Source organism: Podarcis erhardii, assembly GCF_964252035.2.
Source record: "Podarcis erhardii genome assembly, chromosome: 15".
Taxonomy (NCBI): Eukaryota; Metazoa; Chordata; class Lepidosauria; order Squamata; family Lacertidae; genus Podarcis; species Podarcis erhardii.
The window spans coordinates 11,539,996-11,559,764 of record NC_138505.1 but is presented as its reverse complement, the minus strand read 5'-3'; the positions used below and the strand labels follow the sequence as shown (position 1 = coordinate 11,559,764).

At 48.2% G+C, this 19,769-nt stretch overlaps 1 protein-coding gene across 1 annotated transcript; it reads right to left on the bottom strand.

Annotated features, from left to right (window-relative positions):
- Nucleotides 1-4: 4 nt before the first annotated feature.
- LOC309329852 (uncharacterized protein) lies at nt 5-19,452 on the bottom strand (the record flags this gene model as incomplete). Its single annotated transcript, XM_081840968.1, has 4 exons — nt 5-1,738; nt 3,360-3,602; nt 4,819-5,104; nt 19,273-19,452. 4 exons carry the CDS (start codon nt 19,450-19,452, stop codon nt 285-287), a joined length of 2,163 nt encoding a protein of 720 aa, XP_081697094.1. The 3' UTR covers nt 5-284.
- Between the last annotated feature and the right edge of the window lie 317 nt (nt 19,453-19,769).

Here is a 19,769-nt window from a genome sequence, read left to right as displayed (position 1 = left end):
ATATCGAAGGAGACCTGGAGTTCCATGTCCATCTTTGGTTCTTGTTTAGGCCAGTGAGAAATCCTGAGGCATAAAGAGTTAATGTCCAAATTCAAGGATGTACGTAGCAATAAGGGTGCGGAAAAAACTCGGGAGACAACCCCCGTTGTCCAAGGGGATGGGGAAGCTTGTCTAAGAAGGTCAATCAAGAAGCCTCAAAAATGCTTAAGAAGCTTCTTCACTTTTTACCTCCTCCACTCACCCACCCAACACATCTTACAGCCCTTTTGGGGCGGAGGAAAGAGTCACTTGGTGGTCCTGGACCCCTTGAAGGAGCGTGACATCATTTTCTTGAGCTCCTTGAAGGAGCGGCTGCGCCGGAGCTTGAAACTGCGGACTGGCAAGTCGGCAGAGTCCAACGTGGCCGCAGTGCGAGGCCACCTGTCCCCAAGCTGATGGAGGATCCAGTCCCCGTTCAGGCTGACGGCGCTTGTGGCGTCCATCTCTCCAAGGCTGCCGCCGGCAAGTCCAGCCCGCTGCCGAGGCGGTAGGTCAAGATGGCTGCTGCCCAGGAAGCAAAACGATGTTGGCGAGTCAGAGGAAAAGGCAAGGTGGCGGTTCAGCACTTGGGGCGGGTGGAAGGTGCCGGCTTTCAGCCGCTGCCGTCCGGGGGCTTTGCTGGAAATCTCCAAGACCGATGTCCATTTCGGCTTGACTGCTTTGCCTCTGCTGGCTTGTGGGTCGCTGTGGCAACCCAGCCCCGCCACCGCGTGGACGTTGATTTCCGAGCTGGCGCGGGCCCTGCTCCCCATGCGAGCAGACGGCCTACGGCGAAGGCTCAGCCTGCGTAGCAGTTCCCGGGGGCTCAGCCAGCTCCTCTCGGCCGGCTTCTCCTGCCTCTCGGCTGCTTTCACCAACTCCCGCGAGGCATGTTTGCCTTTGTACAGCCTGTCAAAGTTTATAGCAGCCTGCGGCAACGAGGCCTCCTTTCTGAAGGGAGCCTCGGCCTGGACAACATGACAACGGGCCACGTTGACCCAGCCCAGGACCTCTCTCTCCGATCCGCCATGTTGCTTATTTGGGTAGGGGATGACGGAAGGTTCCGGATATGATGGGAGAGGATCAGGCAGGGACACCACCGACGGCTCGGTAGCCTTCATGAGGTTGGTGGTACTGGACTGGACTGAAGCGATCTCCAGAAATGGAGTGAAATCACCTTGGCTATCCAAAACCCGCGAGTCCCGTGCCCCTTCGGAACCTTCTGGAGAACGCAGATGCGAGCAGGTAGAGATGCGCCGCCGGATCTTCCACCCGGGCGCCGGTGCCAGGAGCTGGCTGGCACCCAGGACAGAACTGCAGACGGAGGACATTGACAAGCTCTTCTGATTCCCCGCCAGGTATCCGGACTCCGGCCTGCTGGCTGCTGAGCGGCACTTGTAACGCAGCACCAATTTGGCCACGTACTGGTCCAACCGGGCTCTCTGCTGCTCTTTGGAGCATGTGGCCGCTCTCTTTGGGGAGCTGTTGCCAGGCTGCTCCAGCGGTCCCTCATCCAGATCCTCCTGAGACGAGCTCTGGGAGAGGCTGCTGGTGAAGAGGGGGCTCTGGAGAGCCACGGCATGCAAGGGGCTCGGGTAGTGGTAGATCTCGTTGGTGTTCCGGGAGACAAGGTCCGACTTGTACTGCAGCAGCTGGAGACTCGGGTTCTTTGGGAGTGGGAGGGACAAGTCTCCGAGGCCTAAGAGGAATTCAAGGTCACCTGCAGCAAGGGAACACAAGAGACTTATGGGTAACAGGAACCAACAACCGTAGGCCGGGCAAGGTAGAAGATGGACTGTCTCTTTAACAGGGATTCAAGGCAGGCAGAAGCTACCTGGTTGTAGCCAGCTAAGTTAGACTCACTGCAGACCCATTGCTATTAATGTTCTTAGCGTAGTCATACCTATCAATTTCAATGGGTTTATTTTCAGAAGACCTAGTATTGGGTATTGCCCATGTTCAATCATTCTTTGAACTCACATGGGCATAAAACAGGGATGGGGAATCTGTAGTCATTCAGTAACATCTGAATTGGGGTTGGGGTTGATGGAGTAAAACAAATTTAAAAGATCATATTTTGGGGTGGCACAAATCTGTTTCTGCAGCCCATGGCAGCAGAGTCCAGTTGCCCTGGGGGTCAGGTGCCATCTCGTAACTAAAACCTAACACCTGAGTTGAGTTTGCTTTCTTCCTCCTCCCCTTTTTCCTTGTGTGTCATGTCTTTTCAGTTATTATAAGACTGAGAACAGGGTCTGCCTTATTAATGATCTTCATAAACCACTAAAGGTAAGGATGCTTCAAAAAGGAAGTAATAATAAAGAGAAAAACTTCCCATTTATCGATTCAAACTGAAAGGGAGGAAGAAGGTTCTCAGGAAGCTGAACATAGAAGTCAGGATCACCTCATGGAACTGGGGGGTCATAGGAAACCTGTCTTATGGACAACATCCACACTATACACTTTAAGCACCATTATACCACTTTAACAGTCATGAGCTTCTAGGAGGTGTCATTTTTTTTAAGGGTACTGAGAGTTCTCAAGGTAAAGGTAAAGGGACCCCTGACCATTAGGTCCAGTCGTGGCCGACTCTGGGGTTGCGGCACTCATCTCGCTTTATTGGCTGAGGGAGCCGGCGTACAGCTTCTGGGTCATGTGGCCAGCATGACTAAGCTGCTTCTGGCGAACCAGAGCAGCGCACGGAAACGCCGTTTACCTTCCCGCCGGAGTGGTACCTATTTATCTACTTGCACTCTGACCAGTGCTTTTGAACTGCTAGGTTGGCAGGAGCAGGGACCGAGCAACGGGAGCTCACCCCATCGCGGGGATTCGAACCGCCGACCTTCTGATCAGCAAGTCCTAGGCTCTGTGGTTTAACCCACAGCGCCACCCGCATCCCTATTCCCTTCACAGAGCCACAATCCCCAGAATGGTTTAACAATCTTCCAAGGGAGCTCTGTGTGGGGAACAGGGGCCTCCTAACAACTCTCTATACCCTTCACAAACTTCAACTCCCAGAATTCTTTGGGGGAAGCCAAGCTATTCCCCCAAAGGACTGTGTATCCAACTGCTCTATCTGTACAGTGTAAACGTGGTCTCAGTTTTTTCTAGCCCTACCTGGAGATACCAGGGATTGAACCTGGGACCTTCCACATGCAAAACAGGTGCCCTACAACTGAGCTACGCTCTTGCCCCAGACATGTGCAGCCCAGTCTGTGTTCTTTGTTGTACTCTCCCTCATTCCTCCCTTTTAACTCCTCTCTTGGTTGGAGCAGAGGAGACAGGCTCAAGCACACAGCCATCTGCAAAGCCTGAGAGTCCCTGTTCATGCAAGCACGTCTCACCTGTCGACACAGGCCTCCTGCCGTCCGCGCCAGAGGCGTTTGCCAAGGTGAGACGCTGCAGCTGGAGGTCTAGGAGGCGGACAGCAGCCTCGTCGGTAGAGCGCGGGCGGGAGAAGGTGGCCTCCCGCAGGCCTGGCAAGTGGGAGAGGGAGCCAATGCTGCAGCGGGAACCCCCAGGCCCATCGCTGTGGACGGAGGCACAGGAATCAGACAGGGAGCCCATCTCGCTTGTCTCATAAAACCCTGGAAAACACAGAGAAGGAAGATGCAGTGCTCTGGCCGTGGTGGAAATTTGAGGTGGCAAAAATCTGGCCACATGTCAAAAAAGCAAACACAAAAAGTCTTGTTTACACAGAGGGAAATCAAGAAAAGCCACGGTTTATCCTGTCTAGTTTGACGTTATTAAATATATACATGTGGGGGCAGAGGCTTCAAATATGCCAGCCAGAAATACACATTTATGGATCTCTTAATAGCTAAAAGTTTTGACACTCAAGATCAGTGACTGGTATCTTGGGAACTCTATGCTGCACACTATGAAACTTGGGAAGAGAGGCAGAACAAATCAGTCTAACCCCTGATTTTTGTTCTCTATTTTATTTATTTTTACTTTGCTGCAATTCTGGGCATTTCTCCTATGTATTTGTTATTTATTGTTTGCAGCCTTGTCTTTTACATTTTCAGTAAAAATTAGATAGTGCAGCATTCCGGACGGACGTTTAATCGGATTTAAAGAAAGGGGATCAGATGTTTTCTGGGAGAGGGACCGGTGTATCGTAGGGATTGCGACCTGTGAGACTAGGAAGCGAAGTATTTGTGGAGATATAGGGATGCAATGCTCATAAATGAATCTTTGAGGTGCATGTTGTAGCTGTGTCTAGTGGAGGGTGTCTTCTTTTTGGTCAGAAAATATTGTTTGCGTTAGCTTTGTTTCGGAAAAATCCTTAATATTTTCAGACATTCACCTACTTTTCCATTCCATTGCTCTGGTGCAAGGACTTAACAGATGGGACAATGGAGGTGGATCATGCAAACCCTTCTGGTTGCAGAGACTTAGGGTTGTGTCCAAATACTATTTCTACTCAGAGCAGAACTACAGAGGTTAACAGACATGATTAACATGTTCATTAGATTCAATGGGCCTACTAACTGAATATAACCTTTATATCTCAAGACTAAAAGGTTCATAATTATAAGCACCATGCTCTAATCAACTGCCCTTTCTACATTTGAACATATATAATGCATTCGTCAGTCTTGTTTGGATAGCTATTTGGACACATGAACTGCCTATATTAATATAAACATTTAAATCAGAACCGATGGACAATTCTTATTGCTGATGTGAGCCAGCTGCCTGCATTTTCTTTCTTTTTTTCTGTTAAATTTACAATACAAATAAATCAAACAATTCACCAGGCAGGTAGATTCCTCCCCGCTGAACCTGGAGCAGGCATACCTGAGCTGGGCCTGGAGTCTGCCTCCAAGATTTCTTGGGTATCTCCCCCATTGACTCCAGCTTTCTTGGAGGAAAGGAGTTGCTCGCTGACCATCCGCAACCCAAGGCATCCCTTCTCTGATCCGTCCCCCATGTGAGCACGGAGCACCCCGGGGTCTGCCTCAATGTTCTCTGATGAGCTGTAGGTGCGAGGCTCCTTTGGGATCCCCAGCAGGTCCTCAGATTTGCTCCGGTCCAACTTAGTGGTGGTGGGCAGTCGGTTATCGCCCAGGCTGCTTTGGTCCTCCTGTTTTTTTGCAGGGGGGGAAAACAAGCAAAAGTTTTGTGAGACAGAACAGCAGAGGAAAAAGGAAATGGCTGTTGATTTTTTTAATCAGGCCAAAGTTTTGCTATTATCATACATGCCCACTTGACCACTTTGATTTGCGCAGCCAGCTCTTTCGCAAGTGCTACATGATCTCCATTCCACACTCATAAAGTATCAATCTTCCAGCATGGCAGCACCTGCAACCTGGAACTCCCTGCCCATTGAAATTAGGCAGACATCTTTGTTGTACTGTGTTTTTTTAATTTAGGCAGGCCTACCCAGATATGTGAGGGACACAGGTAGTGCTGTGGTCTAAACCACTGAGCCCTTGGGCTTGCCAATCAGAAGGTCGGCAGTTCAAATCCCTGTGACGGGGTGAGCTCCTGTTGCTCGGTCCCAGCTCCTGCCAACCTAGCAGTTCAAAAGCATGCCAGTGCAAGTAGACAAATAGATACCGCTCCGGCAGGAAGGTAAATGGTGTTTCTGTGCGCTGCTCTGGTTTTGGCGTTTCGTTGCGCCAGAAGCGGCTTAGTCATGCTGACCACATGACCTGGAAAAACTGTCTGCGGACAAACGCTGGCTCCCTCGGCCTGTTAAGCGAGATGAGCGCCGCAACCCCAGAGTTGTCTGTGACTGGACTTAACTGTCAGGGGTCCTTTTCCTTTACCTTTTTTTTACCCGGATATGTGACATTGACATATACCAGTGTGGTGTAGTGGTTAAGAGCGGTAGTCTCGTAATCTGGGGAACCGGATTTGCGCCTCCCCTCCTCCATGTTCAGCTGCTGGGTGACCTTGGACTCGTCCCACTTCTCTGAAGTCTCTCAGCCCCACTCACCTCACAGAGTGTTTGTTGTGGGGGAGGAAGGGAAAGGAGAATGTTAGCCACTTTGAGACTCCTGAAGGCGGGATATCAAATCCAAACTACTCTTCTTCTTCTTCTTCTTCTTCTTCTTCTTCTTCTTCTTCTTCTTCTTCTTCGTCTTCTTTAATATGCAATTTTATTTTATTTTATGTATATACTGTATACGGAAGATTGTCTCATTCCTTATATACCCAATTGATTCCCGCACTTTGCAGATGAGGGCCTCCTGTAGATGCCATCTTAGGAGGAGGTCTGCTCCTCACAGTAGAGGAATTGGGTCTTTAGCACTGTGACACCTACCACGAAGTTCCATTTCCCCAACCCGTGATCGTTTCCTCCTCCAAACAGGCAGTCCTCATTTGCCTGTTTCCATTTCTCCACCCCAATTTTTTTCTTTCAAATGGTGGAGGTGACGATGAATGGACTCACCTGTGGCCCATCTCAGCAGCATTAATTTTTTTTTTATTTTACTTACTGATGACATTTAAGCCCCACCTTTCCTCCAAGGAGTTTAAAGTAGGGTACAATCCTCCACATTTTCTCCTGTGAGGTCAGGCTAGGCCTTGGCCCAAGGTCACCCAGTGAGCTTCATGGCTGAGTGGGGATTCGAACTCTGGTCTCTCTCCAAAGTCCTAGTCTGACACTCTAACCACTAGGCCACACTGGGCTCTTGGATTTCTCCACCGATGTCTATGAGCAACACCCGCTTCTGTCTGCAGGCGTGAGCCAGGACGTGACCTATCCAGATAAATACGAAAAATGCAGAAGGGAACCTCATTCTTTACGCCACTACCTTCAGCCATTCCATTCTCCTGTCCACCTGGTTTTCAGTCCTGCCCCCCTCCAGTCGAGCCCTCATGGGTCTATCTTTGCCTGTTCCCCCCACATTTAAGGGTCTCTCCCTTCAATATTTTTAAGTATTTGTAAACCTCAAGGTTGACCCTTCTCTTTTGTGCAGTGGTAATTTTTCACTACGGAAGGAATGCAACTCTTCTCCCAGAGAGCGGAAAGAGAAGGAAGGAGCCCCACGCTCTGTACACAGAGGTTTCTGATGCTTTTATCTTGCGACTGACAGATGTGTCCCTTCATTGGATTTGTCTAATCCCATTTTGCAAAAGCCAGCTAACCACCCTCAGGCTTTTCGGGGCCCCTCACTAAGCCCCACGCTGGAACGTCTCCCCCCACCACCACACGATAGCAGGCCTGCAATAACAGCTTGAGAGATAAATCATGGCTTCCCCCAAATAATTCTGGGAAGTGCTGTTTGTAAAGGGTGCTGAGAGTTGGTAGGAAGCCCCAGTTCCTCTCACAGTCTTCCCAGGATCAAATCAGAGCTCAGTGAGGAGAATTGGGCGGCTCTTAACAACTCCCAGCACTCTCAACCAGCTCCAGTTCCCAGGATTCTTTGGGGAGAAGCCATGACTGTTTAAAGCGGTCTCATAGGAATACAGGTGGCCGCCATTTTGGGCGTGTTCGATTGACGCGCGACTGCTGACCAATGGGTTGTTTTGGATCTGGAGGAGGGGGGAACAGGGGCAGAACGTGGCGGGCTTATGCGCACGCCGCCGAGACGTTCAGGGGCCAGGTACAGAACCCGCACACAAAATGGCTGCCACCTGTATAAGAAGTTGTCCTACAGCAAATCAAACTTTGGGCCCATCTGTGGCAGGGACCGAACTCTATACTAAGAGTAAACTCATTCGCTATCTGCTAATCCTTATGTAGTCAAAAAAGTGTGACTTTTGCAAAAAAAAAATGGGGGGGGGGAGAAACAGATAGCAGCAGGCTTGGGGAAACTCCAAGGTTTCTCGAAGTACAAACAAATCTTTAGATTAAAAAAAGCACCCTAGGGGAAGGGGGAAACCCCAAAGTAGCTCAAAAGGCAGCTGAGAATGCTCAGCTGGACACAGGGAGTCCCCACTCAGCAACAAAGCTCACTGGGTGAACCTGGGCAGGGTGAACAATGGAATGGAGTATCCTGAAACAGGGCATGGCTGGCTGGCTGGCTGGCACCCTACACAGTTCTCTGTAAACCCTTAAGGTGTTTTATTTACAGTGTGCACATTTGGATGGCCACCTGTCAGGAATTCTTCATCTGCAACTCCTGCACTGCAGGGAATCGGACCAGATGACCCCTTGAGGGGGTCCCTTCCAAATCTTAGGTTCCTAAGGCAGGCTGACAGCAAGGCCTGACTCCAAAACCGAAGGTATTAACCGGTGCGGAAAGCCAAGAGGAAGCAAACATGCTGCAGCTTATCTACTAACCTACCCTGCCTGTCCCTCCAGACTGCACCTGGGCCAGATTCCAAGATTTATTGATCTCTGTGGGGCGTTGGAGGGGTAAAAGTTGCAACATGCCTACGGAGTTTTCCCCCTCCCCACCCCACAACCGTGAAGACAGCTGCTTCACGCAAGGAAAGGGGGAGCGGGGAAGAGTCCCATTTGCTGAGCCAGCAGGAATGAAACACGAACAGGAGAAGGGGGATGGTCTATCCTCCTCCTCTTTCTTCTCCTAAAGCCAGGCAGCTGTCACCATTGTCTTGGGGCCTCCTGGCTACCCATTGAAATGGCTAGCGAGACGGCCGGACGCACGTGCCATGTGGCAGGTGCATGGCGTGTGTGGCTGGCAGAGGGAAGCAGCCGTTCCTCTGGGCTTGGGCCCCCAAAGCTAACAGGGCCCAGGTTGGGGCTGCCATTTTGTCTACATTAATTCATTACCACCCCCAAATCTGCCCCGTCGGTGGAGCGAGATGCAATGTTTTGTTTTCTACATCAAATTTTTGGTTGCCTCTTTTCCCCCAAAAATCAAGTTAATGTGACTGACATTATACAAATTTGCACATTGAAACCAGCGTTTAAGAGAAAACGAAGACAAAATCCAAACGTCAGTTTTGCTTTCAGAAGGTGGGTTTAAAACATCCTGCCAGCTCAAGGAGGCTGCAAGTGATTAGAAGCCAAAAACCTGGCGAAAAAGATATGTAAAGATGGCACCGGGCGAGCCTCCCCAGGGTGAGCATTCCACAAGTGGGGAGCCACCACTGAAAAGGCCCACTTTGGTTTTGCCACCCTCTGGACCTCCCTTGGAGTAGGCACACAGAGAAAGGCCTCAGATGATGACAGGCCTGACACCTCTGTGAAGGCCAGACACGCTTGTAATTCTCAAGAAGGAAACTGTTGCAAAGAAGACTCTCTTTTGCGTGTTTACGTCATTTTTAAATTGAAATTTAACATTCACTAATAAAGAAACAACCCAAATGCTTGTTTCGAGACTGCTATAACATTTTGGTTATATAGTCCACCCAGGAATAATAATCAATCATAGAATTGTATTTATTATTCCAAAAAGGCTGCTGAGATGAGAAGATGGGCTCAGGTGGGGATATAAGATCAGTGTTAGAAACTCAGAGATGTATAAACTAGGCGTCAAATGGCTCCTTAAACCAGAGTTACAGTCAGCAAAATAAAAAAAAAACAAAAACCATGTAGGCCACTTTGAGCTCCTTGGAGAAGGCAGCGAGATATAAATGCAATAAAAATATAAAAATAAAAATAGTAAGAAAAAGTGTCAGATCCAAGGTTCATCTAAACCAGCAAATCCTAATTCTATAGTGGCCAGGCAGGAGCTTCTGGGGGAAGCTCACAAGCAAGGCAAGAAGGCAAATACATTCCCTTGCTGTCTCTCCCTGCCATTAGGTAATCTGAGATATATTCCCCCTGCACTTGGAGGTTCCAGTCTTTGCCGGCTAATGGACAATGGCAGACGGAGCCCTTCGCTGGTTTTCTGGTTTTCTAATCCTTTTATTTTGATTTTAAAGCCAGCTAAGCCAGTATCTACCACCACATGTTCCGGCAACACATTCCATAAATTAAGAACGTGCTGTGCGGACAAAACGCTTCTTTGCACATTGAGCAAATGTCAGCCTTTTTTTGTGCATGACTTAAAACAGGCAAACCCGCCTTATACTGTTTTTTTTAAAGTCTTTTGTTTACCTTCATGAGAACTTTGTGAACTGGATCGATGTTGTTCTCACTTTAGAGATAAGGAGAGCAGAGGCCGACAGATGAGAGCCAGAACAGTATTTTAAGAGCTATTGTGTGGCGTACTGGTTAGAGTGCCTGGGCTTGGGAGAAAGAGACCAGGGTTCAAATCCCCATTCAGCCGCAACGCATGCTGGGTGACCTTGCACCTGTCAACTGAAACCTACCTCACAGGGTTGTTGTGAGGATTAAAAGATTAAAAGAGATGGAGACCTCCTTGGAGAAAAAAGTGGGACATGCAATAATAAATAAATGCAAAGTTCTGTTGGTTAACCAAGAGACGTGTGGCGAATGCGGTGGAAGTCTTTTATAATATTTTAACTAGGATTTATATATTGTAATGTTTGAAGTATGAATTTGGAATAATTGATTATGAAAAGTATTTATTTTCTTTTTTCTTTCTTTTATCTTTTGTCTTTCTTCTTTTCTAGTCAGCATTCTGGAAAATTGTGTAGATAAATGGTTATGTATTGTTTCTATTTCTTTTTTCTATTCATTTTTTTGGTAACATTTAATAAAATTTAATAAAAAAATAAATGCAAAGTTCTGATCGGTCTTCACTACAGCCCTCGATTCTGGGCAGGAATGATGGAGGCCCAAGTTTGCAAAACACGGCAGGCCCAGGCTCAATCCCTAGTTATCCCCAGGTAGGATGGGGATGACGACTCTCTGCCTCAAACCCAGAGCAGAGCCTCTGCCAACCAGTGCAGACATTCCTGAGCTAGCTGGACCAAAGGCCTGATCTCATGCCACCCTCGGCTGATATGCCACCCTTCCTCGCCTAGCCTGGAAGATAGCGCTGTTTGCCCATGATTAGGTCACTGGGTGTGTGCGGTGGCCTCTCCCTGCCACGGGTGGAGCTCCCCGCAGGCAGCTGCCATCTGTCCATTTGACCAAGAGCTCGTTCTCCCATAAAATGAAGCGAGCTGTTTAAGAGGGGTGTGTCAGCATGCAGCAGGGAGAAAGAAGAGGGCTCGAAAGACAAATCAACTTTCAAGCCATTAGCATTTCTCTCCCCCCCCCCCACCTGCAATAAAACAAAAACAGAAGGCTTCTTCACACAACACCATTGAGCAAAGATAGAAGCTGTGTCTATGGAAGAGCTAAGTGCACAGAGCATCTGCTTTGCATGAAGAAGGTCCCACGTTCCCTATTTTCTAGGGACAGGCATGGATTTACAGACGCCGTCCCGGTTTCTGATTTGATCCCAGAACGTCCTTGGGATGTCTCTATTTTCATCGGAGAAATGTTGGGGGGTATGTCAGTATAAAAATGCAGCATCGTGTGTACACATGTCTGCAGCTTTCCCAGCGGGATGAAGAAGTCTCTGCCATGGGCATCCCATTTTGTATCGCTTTTAAACTCATCTCCTGTTATTGCTTCCCCTGCTGTAACTGCTTTTACTCTTATTTTCTACCCTGCCTTGGAACCTATGTGGAAAGCAATCACTTATTACTGACCATTTATACACCCCTGAATTTCAAATGTCTCTTAGTAAAAAGTTTCTGAACAATAGGATAAAGATAAAAATCAGTTTGAGCTATAAAATCAGAATTCAGTTATTATGCCTGCTGATTATTATTTTTTTAAAGTCTTCAGCAGCAGCAGCAGCTGGAAGTTCAACAGGGAAGGGGCCCTGTCTGACTTCAAGTGCAACTGAGTTCCATAAAGCTGGACCCACGATACTGTGCAAACAGGTCCTGGGGGGTACGAACAGCTCCTGATAATAACATTAAAAAAGTTAACTCTGCCACATTAAATGTGCATTCTGTAGTTGACCTTTTTGGTAATGTTTCATTTTGAAATCTTTAAGATAATATTTTAATTTCCTGTTCAACATGTTGCTTTGATTGTATACTTTACTCTCTTCACTAATGCTTAATTCTGGATTGTTTTATTTGATGTTTTAATGTAGGTTGCAAACTGCTTTATGGTTTTTTCTTAATACAGAAATAACAACAACAACAACAACAACAACAACAACAATAATAATAGGTCCTCCATATTAAAAAAAAACTGACTCCAATATTAAAAGATAAATAAAATAGCATGTCAGGAAGAAGCAGCCTCAGTCCTGATATGCTAAATGCTTTCTCTTCAGGGAGCTGGAGTTTTTTTTTTTAAAGAAATTAAAAAATAGTTGTAATAGGTGCCAATTTAAACAGGCAACACCCCTCCACCTATAGTCTAAAAGCTGTGCAATCAGTGTGCGATTTTGTTTCTCACATGAGTCAGCTCTACATGGGCTGCTTAGGAGGAGCCATAGCTCAATGAAGAGGCGCTCCTGCTTTGCATCCAGAAGTTTCCAAGTTCAATTCCCGGCTTTTCCACTTAGAAGAGCCCTAGGAAGCAGGACTGGGAAAGAGCTTCTGTCCCTCAGAGGAGGCAGTGCTGACTCCTGACAATGAGATTTTCAATGAAGTGGTTTTGCTTTAGTGCAAGCTCATTGTAGCACAAGCACCTTGCTTGAACCATGTGCGCCCTTTCCCAGAATGCATTTCGCATGCTCTACCCAGAATCCCCTGCGAGACACACAAGGGTTCTGCAGCGGGCGAGACAACGCATATTTAGGGTCTTCCTCAACGCAGGAAAAGAATGGAAATTCAGAGCGATGGGAAGAAGAATTGTGCATCAGCGAGACTCTTGTCAGGTAGTTCAGGTCTACAAATCTGAGCAAAAACAAGGAAGCTGGAGGAGAGGGAGAGAGGGACAGATACTGTTCCCTCCAGGTGGCAGATGTGCCAAGCAGGAAGTCACCGCGGTGAACAGCAGGTGCTTTGTTTTGCTGTGCTCTCTCACCCCACCCTACGCATGCAGGGGGAATGGCCGGCCTACGCCCACAGCTGGCGAGCCAAACCACAAGGCAAACCCCACCTGCCAGGACTCCCAGCACGGGGAGGACCTCTGCAGCAACAGCTGCCACCGGCGTGAGACAAAGAGGAGCCTGGAAAACCAAGAGGGTTCGCCGGTGCTGTTTCTAGCCCAGATTCCCTGAATTATTTTACAGTATTTTATTCCGAGACTGCAGGAAAAGAGAAGATCTCATTTACAAAGGAGGCACTGCACTCCAGACACAAGCAGGCTCTGACCACATCCTAACACCCAGAAGTCAGTTTGTTTTTTAATTTTAATAACAAATGACCCTCTTGGTGAGACTTGCGAGATGCACTATTGTAGGGGCAAATCCACACCACGTACAAATTCTAATACAGTACCACTTTAACAGTCATTGTCCCCCTCCCACCCCGAGAATTCTGGGAAGTGTAGTTTGTTAAGGATGCTGAGAGTCATTAGGACAGGCATGGCCAAACTTGTCTCTCCAGCTGTCTGGGGACTACAATTCCCATCATCCCTGACCACTGGTCCTGTTAGCTAGGGATGATGGGAGTTGTAGTCCCAAAACATCTGGAGGGCCAAGTTTGGCCATGTCTGCATTAGGAAATCCCCTGCAGAACTACATTTCCCAGCACCCTTAAATTACATTCCTCAGGATTCTTTGTGGAAACCATAGCTGTTAAAGTGGTATAAGGCTGCTTTGAATTCATGGTGAGCATGTGACCTCGGTACCAACAGTCTCCTGCTCTGCCTGCAAGATGACACTCTTGTCCTCGTACTCTTGAGCTGTCATCAATCAGATTTAATATGCTTTAATATGCTTTTGTCTATTTATTTGTGCCTTTATCCTATATTTTTATCTTGTGAACCACACCAAGATCTTACGATGAAGGGTGGTATATAAAATAAATAATAAATAAAATAAAATTACTAGATCAGTGTTTCCCAAACTTGGGTCTCCATCTGGTTTTGAACTACAATTCCCATCATCCCTGACCACTGGTCCTAACTAGGAACGATGGGAGTTGTAGTCCAAAAACAACTGGAGACCCAAGTTTGGGAAAACACTGGCCTAGATGGAAAAAAACTATCTCCTGGTCTATCACAGCTTCCTGTGTTATCCAATTTAATTCATCCCAGAAGGGGCACCAGCTTCCTAATTTTGCACTTACAATAGGCAATTCTGAACAAGGATCCCAGTTCACAGTCTATGGTAGTCACCAAAACATGATGTGGAATGCGGACAAGGATGAATAGCAAGGATGATTCAAGAGAGAGAGAACAGTCAGAAAATGAAAGTGACATTTCCTGGCATATTTATACATACAGATGCCTCATCAACAGGCTGTAGTCTCAGCTTGTGCAAGCTTTCAGGAGAGGCAGAACGCTTCATCAGACCAACGTCAAGGTGCTCTGTGCTGGCAAGCTGCTAATTTACCAAAATTCATTAATTTGCCAAAATTGCCAAAAGCTTCCCAAAACACCTTGCTCAGACCAGAGAGAAAAAGCAGAGCTAACAATTCGGCAGAAACCTTTTTGTACGCAATATAAAACGGGAAGCTAGTTACTGGGTACGTCTTTGATGCAAAACTGGTAGGGCAACTCCGTACAGGGAAAATCCAGAAGAGGAGCATGCAAACTTTCAAACAACACGCCAGCCTTTGTTGGTCAGTTAATAACAACTGCTTCCTCAGTGGCCCAGCTGTCCAAGTTTCGATGCAGCAATCCCCCCCCCCCCCGCTAGCAAATTCTTTCAGAACAAGAAAGGATGAATCACAGAAAAGGAAAAATAACCCCCCAACCTGCTTTCAGGATATAAACAGTGGATTCCTTGCTGCCGACGCCACCATTACAGGTGGGCGGATTCCAAAACACGTGTGTGGTTGCAACAACAGAACCTGGGCGCTATTCCAGACAAACATGCAAGAGTTTGACCTTGCACATATTTGGTGTAAACATTCTGCCCTGTGCAAGATTCAGCACACAAGACATGGGGTCCTGACAGAATCATGCCATTTCCCCAAAACGTCGCCACAGATTCTCCCCTTCTCGTCATTTGAACACATTGCTCCTATAGTTCCCATTCCTTCAACCTTCCCAGACTACCACCCTCTCTTCTTGTTCCTCTATTCAAGAGCTCCTCTCCTGCATTCATTAAACATCTGCCACGTCGGCAAGCCTTACTTATTTACTTCCCCAAGCTCACACACCTGCCTGATCTTCCTAGTTTCTGCCACAGCCCTTCGGAATCCAGCCTTCCCTGAGGTCAGGGCACCTGGACCGTACAAACCAAATCTTTCTGTCTCCAAATCAACCCCACTCCCGTTATCCCCCAAGACATACACTCTACCCCAACTGCTGACTTCCCAAGCTCCTCAGGGCAGGGACCACTCTTCCTTAGGTTTTGTTTTTTAACTCGGCAAAGTACCGTAAATCTCTAAATAATAATAATAATATAATAATAATAATAATTTATTATTTATACCCCGCCCATCTGGCTGAGTTTCCCCAGCCACTCTGGGCGGCTCCCAATCAGTATTAAAAACAATACAGCATTACATATTAAAAACATCCCTGAACAGGGCTGCCTTAAGATGTCTTCTGAACGTCAGGTAATTCTTTATCTCTTTGACATCTGATGGGAGGGCGTTCCACAGGGCGGGCGCCACTACCGAGAAGGCCCTCTGTCTGGTTCCCTGTAACCTCACTTCTCGCAATGAGGGAACCGCCAGAAGGCCCTCGGCGCTGGATCTCAGTGTCCGGGCTGAACGATGGGGGTGGAGACGCTCCTTCAGGTATACAGGACCGAGGCCGTTTAGGGCTTTAAAGGTCAGCACCAACACTTTGAATTGTGCTCGGAAACGTACTGGGAGCCAATGCAGATCTCTCAGAACCGGTGTTATGTGGTCCCGGCGGCCACTCCCAGTCACCAGTCTAGCTGCCGCATTCTGGATTAATTGCAGTTTCCGGGTCACCTTCAAAGGTAGCCCCACGTAGAGCGCATTGCAGTAGTCCAAGCGTGAGATAACTAGAGCATGCACCACTCTGGCGAGACAGTCCGCGGGGAGGTAGGGTCTTAGCCTGCGTACCAGGTGGAGCTGGTAGACAGCTGCCCTGGACACAGAGTTAATCTGCGCCTCCATGGACAGCTGTGAGTCCAAAATGACTCCCAGGCTGCGCACCTGGTCCTTCAGGGGCACAGTTACCCCATTCAGGACCAGGGAATCCTCCACACCTGCCCGCCTCCTGTCCCCCAAAAACAGTACTTCTGTCTTGTCAGGATTCAACCTCAATCTGTTAGCCGCCATCCAACCTCCAACCGCCTCCAGGCACTCACACAGGACCTTCACCGCCTTCACTGGTTCTGATTTAAAGGAGAGGTAGAGCTGGGTGTCATCTGCATACTGATGAACACCCAGTCCAAACCCCCTGATGATCTCTCCCAGCGGCTTCATATAGATATTAAAAAGCATGGGGGAGAGGACAGAACCCTGAGGCACCCCACAAGTGAGAGCCCAGGGGTCTGAACATTCATCCCCCACCACCACCTTCTGGACACGGCCCAGGAGGAAGGAGCGGAACCACTGTATAACAGTGCCCCCAGCTCCCAGCCCCTCTAGACGGTCCAGAAGGATGTTATGGTCGATGGTGTCAAAGGCCGCTGAGAGATCCAGCAGAACTAGGAAACAGCTCTCACCTTTGTCCCTAGCCCGCCGGAGATCATCAACCAGCGCGACCAAGGCAGTTTCAGTCCCATTAATAATAAATCATTATTTGGAATATGTTTCCCTGCAAAAAGCTCCAAGCAATGAACAGGTGTTGCCAGCTGAAGTTAGACTGTTCTTTTCTTTATAAACAACCACCACATCTCTATGCCCAACACAGAATCATAGAACTGTAGACCGCGAGAGTCAACTAGTCCAACCCCCTGAAATGCAGGAATATTTTGCCCAACATGAGGCTCAAACCCATGACTCTGAGATTAAGGGTCTCATGCTCTATCAGCTGAGCTATCCCAGGGTGCTTAAACAGGCTAACTTTTTTATTTTAAAAAACCCTAGATTTCTTGTAGACAACTGACAGGTTTTCAAATGAAACCAGCAAGGCACACTTTGGATCTCTTTCAGCTAAGGTAAGGGTTGGGAACTTGATGCATGGGGGGGGGGGCCCTCTAGGCCTCTCTGTCTGGCCCTTGGGACTCTTCCATGTCCTTCACCAGCCCTTGAGCATCTTTGCCTGACTGGAATGAGTCTCCCAACTACAATAATGCCTCCTGCTTACCTGAAGTGAAGAGGAGCTTGATGCATAAATCTCTGACTTTCCTGTAGCCCCACCCACACCTCACAAGTAGCCCCCAGCAGGTTGCCGACCCACCCCCAAATTAAGGCGTAAGTAACTTTTCCTGAAGTGGTCTCAAGTATGTCCTTTAAGCAACAACACACAGAAGTGCATTTCTGTATCAGACCCACCTAGGCCCAAAGCTCTTTCTAAAAATCCTTACAGCAGTGGTGCAGCCAAGCAGCTTTAGACTCTAAACCAGGCATCCCCAACCTTCAGCCCTCCAGATGTTTTGAACTACAATTCCCATCATCCCTGACCACTGGTCCTGTTAGCTAGGGATTATGGGAGTTGTAGGCCAAAACATCTGGAGGGACGCAGGTTGGGGGTGCCTGCTCTAAACATAATGGATACAGGGCTTCTTTAGGTCTGATGATTTCACTTTCTTCAAAATGGGTTACATTTCTGAAAAATTTATCAGTGTGGTTGAGAAGCCTCAAGGTCGATCAGAAAAGGATCCTTTACCAATTTATTGATTTCCCTATATTCAATATGTTCCAATCAAGCAAGGAAATCTCCTCACACACACGGCTAGTTCTGGAGAGAGGATAATTTCAGTATCTTCAACTTGTGTTATTTACCGGGATTCTGTACTTGTTTATATGTTGTGTGTGTGTGTTTATACGTTCATTCTGTTATTGGTGGTGGTTGTTGTTACATAAAAGCTAATTTTAAAAATGGGGGGGTGCTCTACTTTGTTTGGGGCCCCTCCTGCTCACCCCACCCCAAAGTCTTGCCCCGAAAGGTATCACTGCCCAACAACCAGCAAGCAAGCTACTCCCCCCACCTCAAAACTAGAAAGCCAGCTTTACTCGAATGCATTTTACCTGTGAATCGCTGAAGAGTCAAGGCACAACCCATCACAGAAGTGCCTCCCCAAAGGCCCACATTTTGTCTACTCAGACGCAAGTCTCACTGTGTGCGATTTATCATGTGCAGATTTACACTTTGCCTTTCCAGAAAATACCTAAACTGCCTTCCCACGTGTGTCGAAACAGACAAAATATAATAAAAAAGCAAGTCCGGCAATGAGCTCGTCGTAAACAGCCTTTTAAAACAAACCTTGTAAAGCACTGTTTAGTGGGGGAAATGTCTTGTTCGGCAATAAGAGCATCTTGCCTTGTACAGTATGCAGAATCAGAGTTGGAAGGGAATCCAAGGGTCACCCAGTCGAAACCCCTGCAATACACTAATCTTTTGCCCAACCTGAAGCTCAAACCCACAACCCTCAGGTTAAGAGTCTCATGCTCTACTGACTGAGCTATCCTGCCCCGTCACTCCCCACTTGAACACACACACCCTAAGCCGCTGCTTGACAGTGTTTACAATGCAGACTAAGGCTCCGACTTGGTACATTTCCCCCTAAGTTAAGTGTGCGCAGGACTGCAGCATTGCAATCAGATACAGAAATGCCTTTGAACTGAGTGGGACTCTGGCTGCAAACACATCATACCTTTACAGCAGTCCTCCCCCCAGAATACTTGGAATTGTAGTTTAAGGGTGCTGGGCTGGGAATTATAGCTCTGCAACGGGTCAACTACAACGGATTACATACCTTGAGGCACATGCAGTATAATTATATATAATGCATACAGTATAATTATATATAATGGATAGCCTGGGATGGGGCTATCTGATTGCAATCCTTTGCACACTGGCTTAGAGTAGATCAGTTTAAAAGCCTGCACTGGAAACCTAGCAAGCTAAGCCCCTCCTGGCCTTATCTACCCCAACCTGTAAGTTTACTCCTGAGTAAGCATGCCTAGGAGCGAGCATTTAAGAGTCTGGCATAGCTTTCCTTTTGTTCTAAGATATGCACCCTATTCTTTTTTCCTTTTTTAAAGTTTTGGGATGTATATATATTTTTAATGTTGCACTTTGTTGCACCCATCGGCTGGCTTGGAATCGCAAGTTATGTGAATTAGTGGATTGTCAGTTTTGTAGACTGCCCTGAACTCTTTGGTGCAAAAGGCAGTTAAAGGGCATTTTAAGCAAACTTTCCCCACCATTTTCTCCCCCCTCCCCTCAGATCTCTCTCTCTCTCTCTCTCTCTCTTTCACACATACACACACCTGTTGCGTCTCGCCATCTCTCCGGCTCCCTTCCAGAGCGCGTTCCACCGTCTCCCTTTGTGTCTCCCGCAGGAGATCCAGCTCGAAGATCCCGGCCAGGCTGGCTTGGAGGCGCTCCCCGATCCGCAGCCGCTCGTTCCCGGACCACAGCGACGGGGGCACTGCTCTGCGGCCGGCCATGGCCTCCCCCCCCCCCCCGAGACGCGGCTTTCTAAATCCCCGGACTCCTGTCCCTTTTGGAGAGATCGCCTCTCATGCGCCCGCAGCTGGGGACCGGCCTTTATGGGGGGGCCGAGGAGCGGTAGATCCCTACTGGAGGCAAGGATCGGAGGGGCCACCGCAATTTGGGGTGATCGAGGAAGGGGGGGGATCGCAAGCAAAGCAGCGCCAGAAGCGTGTCGCGGGGGAGGGAAGCACCGGCTTCGCACGCGCCGGAGCGCGCCACCAACTCCAGGGCGCGCAAGGCGACGCCGGACTCGGACGATCGCAAAGAAGCG